Source organism: Salmo salar, chromosome 12 (genome assembly GCF_965601325.2).
Source record: "Salmo salar chromosome 12, fSalSal1, whole genome shotgun sequence".
NCBI lineage: Eukaryota > Metazoa > Chordata > Actinopteri > Salmoniformes > Salmonidae > Salmo > Salmo salar.
This window is the reverse complement of record NC_138302.1, coordinates 51,598,102-51,618,747: the sequence shown is the minus strand read 5'-3', so window position 1 is coordinate 51,618,747 and position 20,646 is coordinate 51,598,102. Positions and strand designations below refer to the sequence as shown.

Here is a 20,646-nt window from a genome sequence, read left to right as displayed (position 1 = left end):
CAGGCAGACAGACACACACACACACAGGCAGACACACACACACACACACACACAGGCAGACACACACACACACACACACACAGGCAGACAGACACACACACAGGCAGACAGACACACACACAGGCAGACCATTCCTGGAGTGCAGCTGTGATGGCTTGGACATTAGCAATGAGAAACATATTAGATGGGCCACGCTTCACTTCTTAGCTTTGTTCTAGCTCAGTCTATCTTGCTGCCTGATTCACACAGTGTAGGGTGAAGATACACCTAGATGCTGATCTTGGGTCAGTTTAGCATTTTCCTTACTAAAGGTTAAGGTTAGGGGAAGGAGAAGCTAATCCTAGATCTGTAGCTAGAAACTTCACCCCGAAGCAATTCACACAACATCCTTTAAAGCTGGAATTCTTAACGGTGGAACAGCCATGTCCGTTTGCAATATTACAACAACACTGTTTTTACCACTCCTCACCTCTGCTATGTCAACAAAACAAAAACAATGGTTGTGGGGCGGACAGCGATTCCATCTTTTAAAAAAAAAAGTTGTAATTGAATATTAAAAACATACAAAATCGACCTACAGTGAAGCTGCTCAAAATTGACATATTCAGTCATCTGACCATATCCTGTCCAGAGCGAATCACAGGAGCAACCAGGGTCAAGCGTCCCGCACAAGGGCACGTCGACAGATCTCCCACCAAGTCAAAACTGGGACCTGAACCAGCGACCTACCGGCCAAAGCTCCCAACCCCCCCACAGTTCCCCGACAGCTGCCCCTCAACCATGCGAGACCCCTCCCCCCCATAAGTCTAAAAATAAATAAACCTGTCCCTCCATTCCCCAACCCCAAGCCACCGTCCCACAACGCAACAACCAACAAAATGAACAAAAGACATCAAGGACAACAAAAATCAAAACCAACTGTATACATTTCAATGCATGTGTGGCACTATTAACATGTGCGCGTTTGAATGCGTGTGTACAGTTGAAGTGGGAAGTTTACATACACCTTAGCCAAATACATTTAAACTCAGTTTTTCACAATTCCTGACATTTAATCCTAGTAAAAATTCCCTGTCTTAGGTCAGTTAGGATCACCACTTCATTTTAAGAATGTGAAATGTCACAATAATAGTAGAGAGTGATTTATTTCAGCTTTTATTTCTTTCACATTCCCAGCGGGTCAGAAGTTTACATACACACAAGTAGTATTTGGTAGCATTGCCTTTAAATTGTTTAACTTGGGTCAAACATTTCGGGTAGCCTTCCACAAGCTTCCCACAATAAGTTAGGTGAATTTTGGCCCATTCCTCCTGACAGAGCTGGTGTAACTGAGTCAGGTTAGTAGGCCTCCTTGCTCGCACACACTTTTTCAGTTCAGCTCACAAATGTTCTATAGGATAGAGGTCAGGGCTTTGTGATGGCCACTCCAATACCATGACTTTGTTGTCCTTAAGCCATTTTGCCACAACTTTGGAAGTATGCTTGGGGTCATTGTCCATTTGGAAGACCCATTTGCAACCAAGCTTTAACTTCCTGACGATTGTCTTGAGATGTTGCTTCAATATATCCACATCATTTTCCATCCTCATGATACCATCTATTTTCTGAAGTGCACCAGTCCCTCCTGCAGCAAAGCACCCCCACAACATGCTGCCACCCCCGTGCTCATTATAGCCAAACAGTTCTATTTTTGTTTAATCAGACCAGAGGACATTTCTCCAAAAAGAAAGATCTTTGTCCTCATGTGCAGTTGCAAACCGTAGTCTGTTTTTTTAATGGTGGTTTTGGAGCAGTGGCTTCTTCCTTGCTGAGCGGCCTTTCAGGTTATGTCGATATATGACTCGTTTTACTGTGGCTATAGATACTTTTTTACCTGTTTCCTCCAGCATTTTCACAAGGTCTTTTGCTGTTGTTCTGGGATTGATTTGCACTTTTTTTCAAAGTACGTTCATCTCTAGGAGACAGAACACGTCTCCTTCCTGAGCGGTATGACGGCTGCGTTGTCCCATGGTGTTTGTACTTGCATACTATTGTTTATACAGATGAATGTTGCTCCCAAGGATGGACCAGACTTGTGGAGGTCTCCAATTGTTTTTCTGAGGTCTTGGCTGATTTCTTTTGATTTTCCCATGATGTCAAGCAAAGAGGCACTGAGTTTGAAGGTAGGCCTTGAAATACATCCACAGGTACACCTCCAATTGACTCAAATTATGTAAATTAGCCTATCAGAAGCTTCTAAAGCCATGACATCATTTTCTGGAATTTTAAAGGCACAGCTGTTTAAAGGCACAGTCAACTTAGTGTATGTAAACTTCTGACCCACTGGAACTGTGATACAGTGAATAAGTGAAATAATATGTCTGTAAACAATTGTTGGAAAAATGACTTGTGTCATGCACAAAGTAGATGTCCTAACTGACTTGCCAAAACTATAGTATAACAAGACATTTGTGGAGTGGTTGAAAAATGTGTTTCAATGACTCCAACCTAAGTTTGTTAACTTCCAACTTCAACTGTATAAATGCATGTGTACACGTGTACAAGCACCTGCGCGGCATCAGTCTCAGGCAAACAGGCATTGGATGTAACAGTGTTGCCCCCTCTGTCATTCAAACATACTTTATTTTTACTGTCATTCTATCCTCTGGATTACATTAGCACAACATTGTCCTTTCCAGCATGGTTACAGCAACTATGGTGGATGCCTAAGCAAAACAGCTTAACGTGGCTTGGTTTGACACTCCTATAGCGTGAATCAGTTTGCTTGATTGTATAATGTTTTTGTGATCACTGATGATATGCTCATACTAAGGCTGACCCCATTTGGTCGACTGGTCAATTGTTTGGTCTATAGGCTGTTGGTCGACCAAGATTTTTGTTTGTCGAGCAGTGGTAAATATACACTACCACTCAAAAGTTTGGGGTTCACTTAGAAATATCCTTGTTTTTGAAAGAAAAGCTAATTTTTTGTCCATTAAAATAACATCAAATTGATCAGAAATACAGTGTAGACATTGTTAATGTTGTAAATGGCTATTGTAGCTGGAAACGGCTGATTTTCTGTGGAATATCTATAATAGTCGTACAGAGGCCCATTATCAGCAACCATCACTCCTGTGTTCCAATGGCACGACGTGTTAGCTAATCCAAGTTTATCATTTTAAAAGGCTAATGGATCATTAGAAAACCCTTTTGCAATTATGTTAGCACACCTGAAAACTGTTGTCCTCATTAAAGAAACAATAAAACTGGCCTTTAGACTAGTTGAGTATCTGGAGCATCAGCATTTGTGGGTTTGATTACAGGCTCAAAATGGCCAGAAACAAAGACTTTCTTCTGAAACTCGTCAGCCTATTCTTGTTCTGAGAAATGAAGGCTATTCCATGCGAGAAATTGCCATGAAACTGAAAATCTCATACAATGCTGTGTACTACTCCCTTCACAGAACAGCGCAAACTGGCTCTAACCAGAATAAAAAGAGGAGTGGGAGGCCCCGATGCACAACTGAGCAAGAGGACAAGTACATTAGAGTGTCTAGTTTGAGAAACAGACGCCTCACAAGTCCTCAACTGGCTGCTTCATTAAATAGTACCCGCAAAACACCAGTCTCAATGTCAACAGTGGCTTGGTTTTGATGCGACTCCGGGACCTCCCCAGTTGCTAGCACGAACTTCGAGCTGGACCAAGCTAATACAACAGTTGATACAATTTTTCAAGTTCCCTGCAGACAGGCCATGGGTAGCCAATGTGATTTATAGGATATTTGTTTTCATCAGGGTATTTTCTACCTGCAGGCTGCAATGTTATTTGTTGGCTTTATGTAGTCTATTTTTACATATTTGCAATGGCAATATAAGTTACTTTTAGATTTGTATCAATTTCATTTAGAATTTTGATTAACCACATGACATAGATTTTGAGATATGAAGACTATTAGAAATTAAACTGTTCCACGAAAATGTGCATAACTTGCACACAGATCAGCAGACATGGTAGGATAACTTGGCACTCCAAATGAAAAAGGTTGCCGACCACTGGTGTAGCCTATTAACGGCAACTTCTGGAGTGTAATGGTAGAATCTGAATCTGCGAAGGCCAGCCGGGGGGGGGGGGGGGGGGGGGGGGGGGGTCAGGAACAGGTTTGTTTATTCTGGTTTGGCTATATTTATCTCTGTCTCCCTCTTTAGTAATTTGTGCGTCATCATTTTTAACATTAGTGCTTAAAGCATCAGACAGGCTCAGTAGCCTACACATAGTTGATTTTATTCAAACATACGGTATATATATATATATACATACATATATATACATATATATGTGAACCTATTCACTATCAAAACAATGTGTTGGAATGACCCTCCTCTACACAGAGGGACTTGAGATGTGTGTATGCATGTTTGTCTCTGATTGTCTGTGTCGGTCTGGTTTCCATCCGTATGCCAGGCTGGCCAGTAGACCTCTCTCTCTCTCAGGATGCCTTCTTTATCCAAGAGAGCAAGAGTATCACTGTACGATACTGTGAGTCTCCCTCTCGGTCTGTCCGTCTCTCCCAATCACTGCCTCGCTCTCATTACTCACCCGCTTTTTAACACCCCACAGATCTTTTTCTTTCTCTCTCTCCATCCCACTCTCCTAATCCTTCCCTCCCTCCCATCACTAAAGAATCTGTTCTTAACCGACTTGCCTAGTTAAATAAAAGGTGAAATAAATAAAGTGAAAAGGGTTGGGGTTCCATCTGCAGCTTTTTCGACAGAGAGAGAGGAGAGCGGTGAAGGAGTAGGGGGATTTAGTCACCAGGAGGGGTCTGTCCCATCATTACCATGCCTGTGGCGAGGGGGGGTTGCTGTCAGTCTGCCAAGTTTCTTTCTGACACACACACAGGCGCAGGCACACACACACACACACATCATTATGAGCCTGTAGAATAACAATGATCAGTCAATTAGCTTCTGACATACACACACAGCTCACGGATACACCCGTCCCTCTGGAATACCAACGATCATGAACCGTGTCGCCACCACCAAGAAGCACACACAGACTCACACACACAGACAGGTCATATTTTAAAAGATTAACCAAGTAACTGCAGGGTAAGTGAATCTATTTCCTATCAAGACCATGCTGGTCAAGTTCAACGGCTAACACATACGGTTTAGATGTTGGAGTGTTCATTAATGATGCCTACATCAGGCTACTATAAACAGGACAGCAACAACATCCCCTCCACTTTTCACACTAATAAATCTTCTATGGCCTGTCAGAGTCCAAAGCCTCGGGGGGGGGGGGGGGGGGGGATCCATTGAGTGGGCAGTGGGGCCTGTGGGAAGCTACTCAGAAGAACTACCTATTTCTGGCATGGGCTCAAAATGGGCACAGTGGCTAGTGCAGCAGATGGGAGAGTTGTACCCCCTCTGGTGAAACAGCTGAAGAACGCTACGCTGACACCAGGCTGGAGACTGACACCTCGATGGGGAAGGAGGAAGAGAGAGAGAGAGTCTTGCTCCAGTGCCTTCACTAAAGAAGTAGGATCTCTCCCCCTCCATGAAAAACATTGCTTCAATATTGCCAAAGCAACAATGTATACAATATACACTGTAATCAAATTATGAAGAATAATATCAAATGGTAGTAAATAATAAAAATATATATAAATTTTTAAAAATAACAGTAAAATGGTTACAGTCAATAGTAGAAATATAATGAATAATAGTGACGATAAAAGGCTAAACATGGAAAATTAAACTATAAAACTATCCTCACCATCATTAAACTGCTATCATTACCATCACCCCTACCACTACTATTTGGAATAATAATCACAATAATAATATTAATAAGTAAGTTACTGCTTACTATGCAGATGTTATTATCCAGTGTCCCTCGGGCTATGGCAGGCAAATACATATTTGAAAAGAAGAGCCGTTGCTCCTTCACCCATGAGTATTTTTTAGTTTTTCCTCTGGGTTTAATGAGATAAAATTTGGAATAAACGTAGTAATTTCTGGAAATAATGAGTCTTGGTGAGGAATATGTTTCACAGTAAAGGAGAAAGTGCATCTGTTTCTACTTCCCCTGTCATGCAGTGACCACATACACGCTCCTCTTTGGGTGGCCATGTCTTTTTATGTCTGCCGATTTCTATTGCCAATTGGTGGTCACTCAGCCTGTACTTGGTAAGAATCTGTCTCTGCTTCGTATCTCTGACAGAGCAGAGACAATTAGCCAATTCATAATCTCAGTTTAGGGCCAAACAGCAATTTAGTCAGCTTTGGGATTTTGTTTCATTTTTTCAATCTTGTAAATATGACTCCTTTGATTGGTTCCTGATTTTGTTGATTCTTTCGAAGCAGTGCTGGTGTCACAGCTTGGTTGGTTAGGTCTAACACCAGCTGACAGAGGGGTCGTTTCTGGGCTCAGCTCTTGGGTTGGAAGTGCTTTAAACTGGAGACTTGAACTTGAATTTAGTTGTAGCCAAAATTATGAATGATCTTTTGTGCATTTTCATGACCAATGGAAAGCAGCCTAATTCTGCCCTATATGCATTAGTTGGTGTATTTCTTTGGACCTGTAGAATTTTCAGACAGAATTATGCACGTAGGGTTTCAATTGGATGTTTGTCCCACATTTAAAGTTCAGTTTATTGAGTGGCCCCTCCAAACCTCACTTCCGTAAAGAGCTATTGGTAGGATTACACTGTCAAATATTTTGGTCCAAATTCTAATTTCATTTTTATTGCATACAATACTCTCCGGGCTTTTTCTCTGAGTGCATCCACTGCCATATTAAAGTTTCCCCGAAGCAGATATGGTCACACCAAGGTATGAGTAATTGTTTTGTGTGTTAAATTATGGTGTTGTTTAAGGTGAATTGATATGCGTTTCTGACATCTGGGTTTTTTCTGGAAAAATCAGGATTTTAGTTTATTTGAAATGTACGGCAATATTGCTCTAGCATGTTAAGGTTCTGTTGGAGACCTTCTTTGGTTGGTGATAGAATAACCAAATCATCAGCATATAGCAGGTGTTTTACCTCTGTGTCAAATTGTGCGAGTCCTGGGGCTGCAGAATGGTCCAACGTGTCTGCTAAATAACTATTATAAATGTTGAAAAGGTTTGGACTCAAACTGCAGCCTTCTCTCACACAAATCATTTTGTTATTTGGTTTAAGATGTTTATTGCACACTTGTTTTCTGTGTACATACATTTAATTAAGCCAATTTTGAAAAATTGACCTTTGTGCCAAATAGAATCGAATGCCTTTTTTTTAAGTCAATAAAGCAAAGACTTTGCCCTATTTGTTTTGGTGGACATGTTTATTAGTTAGTGTGTGTAAGGTGTATATATGGTCAGTAGTGTGGCTCAGTTGGTAGAGCATGGTGTTTGCAACGCCAAGGTTGTGTGTTCGATTCCCACGGGGGACCAGTACGGATTTTTTTTAAATGAAATGTATGCATTCACTACTGTAAGTCGCTCTGAATAAGAGCGTCTGCTAAATGACTAAAATGTAAAAAATGTAGTGCGATAGTTAGGGAGAAAGCCAATTTTACCTTTACTTTTTAAGAAAGGTTTGAATTCAAAATGCTACAGAAAACTTTTCCCAAGTTGCTGTTTACGCAAATTCCCCTGTAATTATTGGGGTCCGATTTGTCTCCACTTTTGTGGATAGGGGAGAGGAGTCCCTGGTTCCAGACATCAGAAGCCAGAAGTTAGTACCATGTTGAACAATTTAAGCACAGCATTTCGCAACTCAGGTGTGCTGTTTTTCAGCATTTCATTTCTGATGTTATCTAGACCACAGGCCTTCTTTGGTTTTACAGATTTGAGCTTTTAATTTAGTTCTTGTTGGGTTATATCTAATGGATTTTGGTTGTTTTTTTAATGACTGAATCAAGGATGTTCAATTTTTCTTGAATTTCTAATTGGTTATGATGTAAGTATTTTGTGGGATGTTTTTGTATAGACTGTGTCAGTCTGTGTGTGAGAATGAAAGGGCCTGTCTAGTCCAGTAGTCTGCATCTCTCGGTGTCTTTTTCCAAAGGCTACCTCAGCATATGTAAGCTGATGATCTGAATGATCCATTGTGTGGAACGCATCATGTGGGGCACTTCTCTGAAGGACAGTGTTCTGCCCGGTCCGAGAGTAGTGGTCAGTACTGTGATGGGCCGGGTCTAGTAGATCTGTGTTGGTCACATTCTGATGGTCCCCTCTACTTCGACTAGAGCGAGGGTGTTGTGGAAATGTTGCACAGCAGGTGTTCTTGGCGTTGTAGGCATGTTCTTGGCATGTTGTTGGATCTGTCTGCTGCAGGTGAGGTAGGTAGAGGGACACTGAGGGCTTCTTGCTGGGTGACAGAAGCTGCTGGGGTGTTGGGGCCTGCTTTCCGCCATCATCTCCCTTCTACTTTTAAGGTAGCCAACACATTCTCAAAAGCCTGGAGGCTTGTATCATTGCCTTGTATCAATACAGTTCCATTATTGTATAGGTTGACTCTCTGATATGTGTTGCTCTGGTCAGCTGATCTGACAACCTTGGCTGATGCCTCTCCTTTTTCTTTAACTCTAAAAACCATGTATATTTCCATATTTGTAGGAGCCAATTGTTTTCAGCAGTTGTACTCCCTCTGGTGAAACAGCTGAAGAACGCTACGCTGGACACCGGGCTGGAGACTGACACCTCGATGGGGAGGGAGGAAGAGAGAGAGAGAGAGTCTGGCTCCAGTGCCTTCACTAAAGAAGCAGGATCTCCCCCTCTCTAAAGACCCACTCATCCATCGAACAGCTTTCTTTCCCTCTCTCTCTCTCTCCCACCATCTCTCCCAAACTCACAGGGGAGCATGGTCTCTCAATACTCAGAGGCAGGACCATACAGCAGTATCCCTCTCAGCTTGTAGTGCTTCACACACACAGCTCCCTAATGTCTGTACAACATACATTGTGGAGGAAAAACACAAAAGCATGACACACTGACACTGAAAGCATGCAGACAAGAGGGAGAGAGAAAGCAAGCCTGGGGGACAAGCCAGAGCCTGTCCTCAATTTCCCATTTCAACAGATCCATCAAAAAGTTCCCGCTTCCATCGCACGTTGCGAATCCACCGTGCTTCTACATCTGCATTGCTTGCTGTTTGGGGGTTTAGGCTGGGTTTCTGTACAGCACTTTGTGACATCAGCTGATGTAAGAAGGGCTTTATAAATACATTTGATTGATTGATTTTCTCCCTCTCCCCTCTCTCTTCCTCCCCCCATCACTCGCTCGGCCTCCCCCCCCCCAATCACTCGCTCGGCCTCCCCCCCCCCAATCACTCGCTCGGCCTCCCCCCCCCAATCACTCGCTCTGCCTCCCCCCCCCCCATCACTCGCTCTGCCTTCCCCCCCCCCCCATCACTCGCTCTGCCTCCCCCCCCCCCCAATCACTCGCTCTGCCTCCCCCCCCCCCCCAATCACTCGCTCTGCCTCCCCCCCCCCCCCCAATCACTCGCTCTGCCTTCCCCCCCCCCCAATCACTCGCTCTGCCTTCCCCCCCCCCAATCACTCGCTCTGCCTTCCCCCCCCCCCAATCACTCGCTCTGCCTTCCCCCCCCCCAATCACTCGCTCTGCCTTCCCCCCCCAATCACTCGCTCTGCCTTCCCCCAATCACTCGCTCTGCCTTCCCCCAATCACTCGCTCTGCCTTCCCCCAATCACTCGCTCTGCCTTCCCCCAATCACTCGCTCTGCCTTCCCCCCCCCCCCCCAATCACTCGCTCTGCCTTCCCCCCCCCCCAATCACTCGCTCTGCCTTCCCCCCCCCCAATCACTCGCTCTGCCTTCCCCCCCCCCCAATCACTCGCTCTGCCTTCCCCCCCCAATCACTCGCTCTGCCTTCCCCCCCAATCACTCGCTCTGCCTTCCCCCCCAATCACTCGCTCTGCCTTCCCCCCCAATCACTCGCTCTGCCTCCCCCCCCCCCTCCTTCCTCCAGCTACACATTCTGTCCAACAACAAGTTAGGCACATTTGATCAGGGAGTACACACAACCACAAACGCAAACAGGCAGGATATTGTGAACTAGTAGTTGAAATTAAAATCCTATTAATATTGGGTTTATTAACAGCACCAAAGAGCCTTGTCAGAATAAAACATGTTTGTGTTTCTCTTTCACACTAGGAGAGAAGGCCGATGACGGATTTGGTGACTTCTTGCACACTGATTTCCTTTTTGTCTTGACGCAGGCGTGTGAGCAAACAAACAAGTAACTGCCAAAATAAAGGAAACACTTGAGTAAATGAGGAATACAAAGTATATTGAAAGCAGGTGCTTGCGCACAGGTTAATTAAGCGATTAACATTATATCATTCTTAGGGTCACGTCTAAAAATGCCCAGTTGTCCATTATTTTGGCTGCCATGGCAAGAAGAGACTTTAGGTATTTATTAGGAACCCCATTAGCCGCAGCAAAAGCATCAGTTACTCTTCCTGGGGTCAACATGAAACATGACATAACACAGAACACTATTCGTCATGGACTGAAATTCATACATTTAAAACGCCGCACATAGCCTACATAGCAGTACATACATACAATATATAGGTCTAATACATAGTACAGTGCAAATTACAATACAAGATATATAAAATGGCTACGTCTCGTCACAGTCCCCTTTCTGCATTAAGGCGTTCTTTTACCTGTTTTTATGACTGGTTTTATTGCTAGCTTCAGTTAGCTGGGGTGCCAGAGAGTTCCATGCAGTCATGGCTCTATTTAATACTGTGGGTTTCGCAGCCTCTGTTCTGGACCTGAGGACTGTGAAGGGACCTCTGGTTGCATGTCTTGTGTTGTACCGATGAGTGTCCGAAATGTGTGCCAACTGCTCGAACAGACAGTTCGGGTACCATCAATACCTTGCACAAAGACAGTGATTCAGTGAATCTCTCCTCAACTTTGAGCCAGGAGAGATTGACATGCATGTTACTGACACTTTCCCTCCATGTACATCTAAGTGCGATACGCGCTGCTTTGTTTTGGACCAACTGCAATTTACCTATGTCCTTCTCTGCCGCACATGACCACACAGCTGGGCAGTAGTCCAGGTGCGACAAAACTAAGGCCTGTAGGACCTGAATGGTCGACTGAGATGTCAAGAAGGCAGAGCAACGCCCTATCATGGGTAGACCTATACCCATTTTAACAACCTTTGAGTCTATATGTTTTGACAATGACAGCTTGCTATCTATGGTTACACACAGCAGTTTAGTCTCCTCAAACTGCTCAATAGCCACATTATTCAATAACAGATCTAAACGAGGTTTGGTGTTGAGCGAGTGATTTGTCCCACAAATTATTATTCGATATTTAGCATCAGCCTATCGCTAGTTCTAAAACTAAAACTGACTGGAACTCTAAGTGTCTCAGTTATTTTGTTTACTGTTGCAGCCGACGGGTATACTGTTGAGTCGTCAGCGTACATAGACACACAGGCTATATTCAAGGTCAGTGGAAGGTCATTTGTAAAAACAGAAAGCAATAATGGCCCTAGTGAGCTGCCCTGCAGTACACCACACTCAACTGAATTCGGCATCCATTAACAAAAACCCTCTGTGTTCTATTAGATGGGTAACTCCCAAGCCATAATAAGTCAGAGGACGCCAAAATCCATAACACTTCCGTTTTTTTCAGCAATAGGTTATGATCGATGACATCAAAAGCTACACTGAAGTCGAACAAAACAGCTCCTACAATCTTCACACTATCAATTTATTTCAGCCAATCAGTCATTTGTGTTAGTGCGGAGCACGTTGAGTGCCCTTCCCTATAAGCATGCTGAAAAGTCTGTTCATTTGTTTTCTGTAAAAAAAACTTTGTATTTGATCAAACAGTATTTTTACCAAACATCTGCTAGGCACTTGTAACAGGCTAATTGGTCGGCTGTTTGAACCATTAAAAGGGTGCTCTGCTATTCTTGGGTAGCGGAATGACCTTTGCCTCCCACACACCGTCTTCTAGGCATACATTTAAGGTGTCAAAAACAGGAGTCACAATGTATTCCGCTACCAACCTCAACCATTTACCATCCAGGTTGTCGGTACTTGGTGGTTGTCCTTATTTATAGACGGCAAAAATTGTTTTCACCTCTTCCACACCCACTTTGTGGAACTCAAAACTACAGCGCTTGTTTTTCATTATTTGATTCATTATGCATGAATATGAAGGCTTAGCATTTGTTGTTTGCATGTCATACCCAAGTTTGCTCATTTTGTCAACAAAAAGTTATTAAAGTGGTTGGCAATATCAAAGGGTTTTGTTATGAACAAGCCATCTACTTCAATGAAGGATGGAGCAGAGCTCCAGAGCTTTTAACCATCACTCTTTACATTATTTATCTTTGTTCCATAGTATAGTTTCTTCTAGCAGTTCTAACAGTCAGTTTCTTGATGGGCGCATGTCTATCAGTAACCGGAAAGAAGCAGTTTCACAAATGCTTCCAGTGCAGCGTCCAGATGTTCCTCATTACATCAGACCAACAAATATTTTTTCACATCTTCACAAAGGAATCATTGTTAAAACCTCTCGTATAATCGTTTATACACAATTTTAAGTCCAGTCTTCGGAACTTTGGTTTTTCTAGATATCGCTATTATATTATGATACATCTGATGGCCGTGGATGCGGATTTCTGCAACATTAGTAAAGATGTGATCAATATACATAGATGATTTAGTTCATGTTCTGTTTGTAAATACCCTGGTAGGTTGGACTGATGACTTGAACCAGATAGCAGGCACTGGTTACAGCTTGGAGCTTCTATGTGTGTGGGTATCTTGATATCACTTACATTATCCAATATATAGTCCAAACACTGACTCTTAGCAGTTTTCTGATGTCAATAAGTGGTCAATTTCACAAACCTTATTTCTCAGGCGTGTTAATACGGGCTATTTTTTGTCCTTTTCTGTGTTGCTTGCTTGTTTTTAGTGCCATTCTGAGCGGCTGATCCGAGGTAGACATTAGTGACATTTACGTTTCGCCTCCTTCGCCTTGCCAGTGACCAGTCTCCCACTGGCCGGGGAGTTGAGCTTACCATCTGTCCAGTGGATTGGAGCAGGTCAGTACCGCTAGACTCATCGAGTCCTTAGCTGTAGGAGGCATTCAGAACTGAAACTGAAAAGCACATCTTGTTTTTCCCCCAACTGAACTAGCAGCCGGAGAATCACTTCCCTAAGCTGCTTGATGATGACACATTTGGAACAGACAAAGAATGAATGCTCATTTATCAGTTCCACCTTATTTTCCTCCTCTTGTGTAGGTATCATCTCGCACCTAGCGCATTTGAGCCCAGATGTAGACACAAATACCACTGGCGTTTTGACTCTAACACCGCTAGCGTTATCTTGCTCTGTTAGCACGATAACCGCTAACCTTTGTGTATTTTTTGGGGCAGGAATCCAGGACAAACTTGCGGTCCCAGCCAAAAAAAGCGAACAGCGTCGCGGAATCCTTAGCCATCAGAACTTCCAAATGGTTAAAAACATTGCTGACATGATTAAACTATTTCATCAAAACCGAGTGTAGACAGCACACTGATCTGCTGTGCGCTCTGATGACGTCTGTTGCGTGACGATGTATGTATGCTCTCGAGTGTTTGAGATCTCAGTGACTTTGAAAGAGGGGTCTCAAATTAGCATAGGGGGTTTAAAGGGTGTGTGTGTGTGTCTCAGTCACCAAATCTCAACACAATTGAACACTTATGGGAGATTCTGGAGTGATGCCAGGGACGGCGTTTTCCACCACCATCAACAAAACACCAAATGATGGAATTTCTCATGGAAGAATGGTGTCACGTCCCTCCAACAGAGTTCCAGACATTTGTAGAACATCTGCCAAGGAGCATTGAAGCTGTTCTGGCACTTCGCGGTGGCCCAAAAACCTATTAAAGACACTTTATGTTGGTGTTTCCTTTATTTTGGCAATTACCTGCATGTAACAACAACCTTGTTCTCTCCTTCTACACACCAACACACGACAAGAAATAACGCTGTTCACAAAATAACTGAATGGGTCGGTGTCACTTTGACAAATGCACAGTGCTGAATCTAAGTCAACATTGCATTGTGCTGTCACACACACACACACTACACATTCAGACAAATATATCCACACGTGCGAGCAAACCCACAGATTATAATGCATATTCATAACGGTGACTCAATGTCTTGAGCGGAACAGAAGGTAAACCGGGCTAAATACAATTGAGATCCTATCTACCCCGAGAGCCCTGTCTTCAACAGACTACACACACGCACAGTAGGCTTACACACACACGCACACACAAATGCGTATGACAAGCCATAACGAACACTCACCAAACACACAGTCAACATGCACACTGTGTACATACTAATAACTGAGATATCAATAACAACACACAAATAAGAACACACAAAGAAACAAACAACAGCAGCAGCCCGCTTGGAATGTTCACCAGAGATTCTGGGGGGGGGGGGGGGGGGGCTAAGATCCAGGCAACATTCAGCTCTCATTCAAAGCCACTAACAGTTAACACATATCCGCCTAATATCCAGTTTATGACCACCACAGGAACCAAACCCCACGACTTTCAATAGACCACTCTATCCATTTGACACAACAGGCTACGCCTATATACTGCATCTACTAAAACTAGATGACTGCAGTCGATTGAAATTTCACCGCCTGTCGTCTGAGCGGCCATTAAAAAAAAAAAAAAAAAAAACGGATGGAGATTTTGATCGGCGGCCTGCAGGGTTCTCCTGGATGTTAAGACAAGTCAGAGTGAAATGGATGTGACGCGTCGCCGTAAGGTTTTATGAACTAAACAAACCCCGATGGCTAAAACCAGATCCCAGCACCTATGAGGGCGGACATGTAAACGCCACCCGGTCTCCTTTCCTACGTAGCGCACTGCTATTTGCCGGAGCCATATAGGAATCTATAGGTTGCCATTCCTGACATGATATCCCCCTTAAAAAAAAAAAAAAAAAAGTCATGAGGACTAAACAATGTCGACATGATTATACATGGAGCAACTTCCTGCTGCCAGAAATAAATAAAAAAAACACCCAAATTCCAATCTGCCGTGACAAGACTGATCAACAAAGACCATGAATACAACAGACTAACGACGCCCCGCAAAAACGTCCTACTCCTTCGCGGCCGAAAGAGTCCTTTCTCCCTCCATCCTTTTGCTCCTTACCTTCTTTATCCTGCCGTTGCGCGTGCCGGCAAAGGCCACGGTGTTGCCGCGGTAATCGTAGGCGGCCACCGAGGTCAGGCCGTCATCCTTGTCGATGAAGAGCGGTATCCCTTCTATGGTGCTGGTCCCGCCCAGCGGCTGGTTAAAGTCCTGGCCGCAGAAGTTGTCGTCGATCTGAAGAGGCTGAACGAGAGAGGAGAGAAGTGTTAGGAGACTGGTATAACAGTGTGTCTGGCCTTGTAATAGCCTTGTTTAATACAGTACAATATCAGAGCGCAGTTGCATTTACAGAAAGACAAAGGAAAGAGTCACATACACGCAACAGATTCGCAGTTCGCTAACGTGAACTATCGTCTATTGACGAGTGTTGTGTGCGTGTGTGCATGTTTAAGTAGTGTGTGTGTGTCTCTTCCAACGGATTCTCTTCAACCGATTGAAATGATAATCCCCTCATTCAGAGCTCTAATTTCATTAAGGGGCACAATAGTGACCCCCTGACGAATTCCAACCTGCCACCTGGGTTGCTAAGGGAGATAGGCTGAATGCTTTGTCAGCAGTTCAGCCTAGAGGGCAGAGGTCACCAACCTTACTACGCAAGTCAAATCGGCCTGTCGTGAGAGGAATGACACACCAACGACGCTGTGTGTGTGTGTGTGTGTGTGTGTGTGTGTGTGTAACCCTGCACCCTATGGAGGCCTAAGAGGTTGCTAGCAGAGGAAGGTTAGAATTGAAGTGGCGTCAGTGTGTGTTTAACACAGGCGAGTGTGTAAATGGTGGTGTAATCCAAAGACTTATCACTACATCATCTGATTGATCCACAGAAGAGAACAGTTAACTCTTCCTCTCTCCCTCACGTGTCTCACCATCTGCCGAAAAATTGATTTCAACACGACTCTCGTCGATATCCCTCCGGTCTTCCTTTCCTACTTTATTTCACTCTCGCTGCCTCGCTCTCCAACTCTCCAACCATCCCTTAGCCGAGAACTACAGCGGACGAGTACAGTAACTCTACGCGTTAATATCCCCTTTTCTCTCTCTCTCCCTCCATTCCTCCCCCTCTTCCACTCTACGTCTTTCTCTCTTACTTGAAACAACAGTCTTCTTATTCACTAATGGCCTTGGCCAGTCTCCCATCTGGACAAAACAGACTAGACACACTTCACTCAACTACAATCCTACCTACACTTCCCCAGAAGCCCACAGGGCCATATTCAACCCAATCATGAGAGAAGTGCAAGCTCGTCTCCATCAATCTGAATTTGAGTCGGGCACTTAGTCAGACACACGGTAGCCCCACCCCACCAGAGCCTGGAGGGAAGGACCTTGAAGGGTTAATCCATCATGGGGGGGGGGGGGATTTGAAGGGGTTAAGATACAGTACATTAGTACACAGAGACAGCAGCTGGGTCCCAAATGGAACCCTATTCCTTACATAACTCACTACTTTGACCAGAGCCTGTTGGTCCCTGGTCAAAAGTAGTGCACTACTACATAGGGAATAGGGTACCATTTGGGATGCACAACCAGAGTTCTACTGGGTAGTGAAGAGTAATGGTATTCTTCTGGGTTTGAAAGTTAACCTACAGTCCACAAGAAGAAGACACTTACTGTGCTGGCTAACCTACACTGGACAATATATTGTCAATAATAATCTGGGTGGTTCGGGTCCCGAATGCTGACTGGCTGACAGCCGTGGTATATCAGACCATATACCACGAGTATGACAACCTTTATTTTTACTGCTCTAATTACGTTGGTAACCAGCAATAAGACACCTCGGGGGTTTGTGGTATACATTGGCAAGAAAAAGTATACGTGAACCTTCTGGAAATACCTGGATTTCTGCATAAATTGGTCATCAAATTTGATCGGAGCTTCATCTAGGTCACAACAACAGATAGACACGGTCCGCTTAAACTAATAATACACAAACAATTACACGTTTTCATGTCTTTATTGAACACACCATGTAACCATGCAGGGTGGGAAAAGTGAGTGAACCCTTGGATTTAATAACTGGCAGCAATAACTTCAACCAAACGTTTTCTGTAGTTGCGGATCAGACCTGCACAACGGTCAGGAGGAATTTTGGACCATTCCTCTTTACAAAACTGTTTCAGTTCAGCAATATTCTTGGGGTGTCTGGTATGATGCTCCCTCCACCATACTTTACAGTTGGGATAAGGTTTTGATGTTGGTGTGCTGTGCCTTTTTTTCTCCACACATAGTGTTGTGTGTTCCTTCCAAACAACTCAACTTTAGTTTAATCTGTCCACAGAATATTTTTCCAGTAGCGCTGTGGAATATCCAGGTGTACTTTTGCAAACTTCAGACGTGCAGCAATATTTTTTTTGGACAGCAGTGGCTTCTTCTGTGGTGTCCTCCCATGAACACCATTCTTGTTTAGTGTTTTACGTATCGTAGACTCATCAACAGAGATGTTAGCATGTTCCAGAGATTTCTGTAAGCCTTTAGCTGACACTCTAGGATTCTTCTTAACCTCATTGATCATTCTGCGCTATGCTCTTGCGGTCATCTTTGCAGGACTGCCACTCCTAGGGAGAGTAGCAGCAGTGCTGAAGATATTTTAGAGATACTTTTGTCACCATTTCCAGCAGTATGCAAGTCAACAATTCTTAATCTTAAGTCTTCTAAGATCTCTTTTGTTTGAGGCATGGTTCACATCAGGCAATGCTTCTTGTGAATAGCAAACTCAAATGTTGAGAGTGTTTTTTTATATGCAGGGCAGGTCTAACCAACATCTCCAATCTCGTCTCATTGATTGGACTCCAGGTTAGTTGACTCCTGACTCCAATTAGCTTATGGAGAGGTCATTAGCCCAGAGGTTTACGTACTCTTCCCAACCTACACTATGAATGTTTAAATGATGTATTCAATAGACAAGAAAATTAAAATAATTTGTTTGTTATTAGTTTAATCACACTATTTTTGTATATTGTTGTGACTTCAGATCAAATTTGATGACCAATTTATGCAGAAATCCAGGTAATTCCAAAGGGTTCACATACCACGACTCAGGGCTCTATCCAGGAACTCCACTGCGTTGTCAGCCAATCAGCATTCAGGGCTCGAACCACCCAGTTTATAAAGATTAATTATGCACATGTGTGCGCGCACACAAGTCAATTATAGTAAACTAAAACTAATCATGAAAAAACTATTTTGGAAAATAAAATAATTAACAAACCTGTTTGAAAAACTAAAACTATACTGATACTATTATCTTTGACTCCAAAACTAACTCAAATAAAAACCATCATGAATTATGTTCAGAAGTCGTTTTTTCCTCCTAAACTTTGAGCAAAAATCTAACGGGTTTTCAAGATTTCTTCTTCTTCTAATGGAGTTTAAGTTTCTGAATCGGATGGGTACATGCTGCCAGGTGATGTCGACGTTTCAAATAGACGTTGCGCATCACTATCACTAGCTATCACTTGCTAACAGGGAAGTTAGCCTAGCCAAAGGGTGAGCTAAACCAGAGACGGAAGAGGAAGCGAGACATCCCCCTCCCTCATTTTTTTCTGGTTCATATACAGTCAATGAACTAAGCAGACCAGACTCAGCTGATAATACATTGGTGTCTATGGGAGAGACACCCCGTTAAACAGACCTGAGAGGGATCAGTGACAGAGTTAGCACTAGGCAGAAGAGGCAATTGCCTCAGGTCTCACATTAAGGGGCCTTGTGAGCTGGGCATAAACGTAAAAAAAAATAAAGAAAATACTAGTAATATTTATTTTAAATACAATTTCTCCACTTAAGCAATGAGGCGCTTTCAGAGCGGGGCAGAGAAAATAAAAATATAAAAATTTAAAACAGAAAAATTACCAAAGTTAACACATTTATTTAGTAAAAATACAGGTGCTGCTGATAATACTGCCATCGTCGTCAAGGCAGAGGACATGTAAGTGTAGCCTATTTATCTGATGCTGTCTGGCTACAGAACCTACTTTTTGAAGTGATTTGTTTGACAATCAGATGAAAACCACCAGTGGTCTGTGAAGAGAGAGTTTCCTTCCACCATATTTATTTTGCCAGTCTAGGCGCTAACCCTATTAAATCCAAGTCACATCGAGATTGACTTTACAATGTAAACCTAACCTATGGGCTGACCCATCACCTTATGCATTACTGACGACCCCCCAGCGTCAAGAAGTGACAACCCTATTCAACACTTCAATGTTTCCAAGCCTCCCAGGCACCAGCTATTTTTATCCCCAACACTAAATAATATAAAACCAAACTAAATAGAAGTGCATGCATACATTTAGACATGTATGTGTATGCATCATGCACGGATACACAACGGTCTGATTCTGTGAGTGGTCATGTCCACACATAGACAGAGGTCCTGCTCTATAAATAAAACACACCAGAGAGGGCGTAACTAAACACACGCTGCCACATTCCACACATACGCCAAAACAGCCTGGCATATCACAGCACAAACTATTCACACATTCCACTGGGCTTGTCTCTGTGTGTGTGTGTGTGTGTGTGTGCTACCTGCTTGTATGCCTGCCTCACTCATTCTCTCTCTCTCTGCCCCTCTCCATCTTTCTCTCTCATAAATTACCCAGAATCCCAGCTGAGCTTAAGGAGACGTCGCTGGAGTCTCTTAAAGAGAACGAGACTCCTCTCAAAGTAAATAAAAAATGTTTTGTGTGCGCACGTCTCGGTTTGTCCGTCTGTCCCTCCACATGTCTATTTACCCAAATGTGTCTTTTTTGAATTAATTGGATTTCATACAGCGCTTTTCCAAACGCAAATTTAAAGCACTTGGATTAGGAACCGACCACCAACGTCCGAAGCTTCATGGAACAACGTGTCCCACTCGTGAGCTGTTCTTCCGATAACAAAAGTACAGCGTAGAGTGTGTGTGTCATGTGCCGACTCATCGCCGGTGACAGACAGGCCGGCGGAATTCCCACTGGGAACTCCTGACCTACAGCCCACAGCCAAGCACTGTTACGTCACTGCTTAGGCATAGGGGGGGGGGACACGGGGCAAGCGCACACAGAAACACACACACACACATATACGATGCAGGTGCACCTAGCGCCACACGCATGTGCACGTTTAACACACAAACACAGTGCCTAGAACGACTAACACACAAACACACGCAGTTGTTTTAGAATTCCAAGCCAACTATAGAATCTCTGAGGATCAATCTCTCTCACGTCAGATAGGCCTAGAACGCCATGGCAACGGAGCAATGTGGAGATGGGAGTGTGTGATTGGTTGCTCCTACTTGTAACGAGTGGCCCTTGGAGAAGCCTTGAATTGTATTTCAACGCACAGCTGGGTATTGTGTGCGTGCGTTTGCGTCTTGTAAGAAAGCCGGTTTATTATTATTTTATGTTCCAGTGTGACGGTAGCAAGCAGTGACACTACAGTTACTGGCAACATTTCTG

At 43.6% G+C, this 20,646-nt stretch overlaps 1 protein-coding gene across 3 annotated transcripts in view; it reads right to left on the bottom strand.

Moving 5' to 3' along the window:
* Positions 1 to 20,646, bottom strand: part of LOC106565213 (plexin-A1) — a 256,630-nt gene that overhangs the window by 183,656 nt on the left and 52,328 nt on the right. For all 3 annotated transcript variants that reach the window (XM_014132076.3, XM_014132080.3, XM_014132077.3), the window contains exon 3: positions 15,209 to 15,391. In XM_014132076.3, the coding sequence (XP_013987551.1) occupies positions 15,209 to 15,391 (183 nt within the window). The remainder of the gene's footprint in view (positions 1 to 15,208; positions 15,392 to 20,646) is intronic.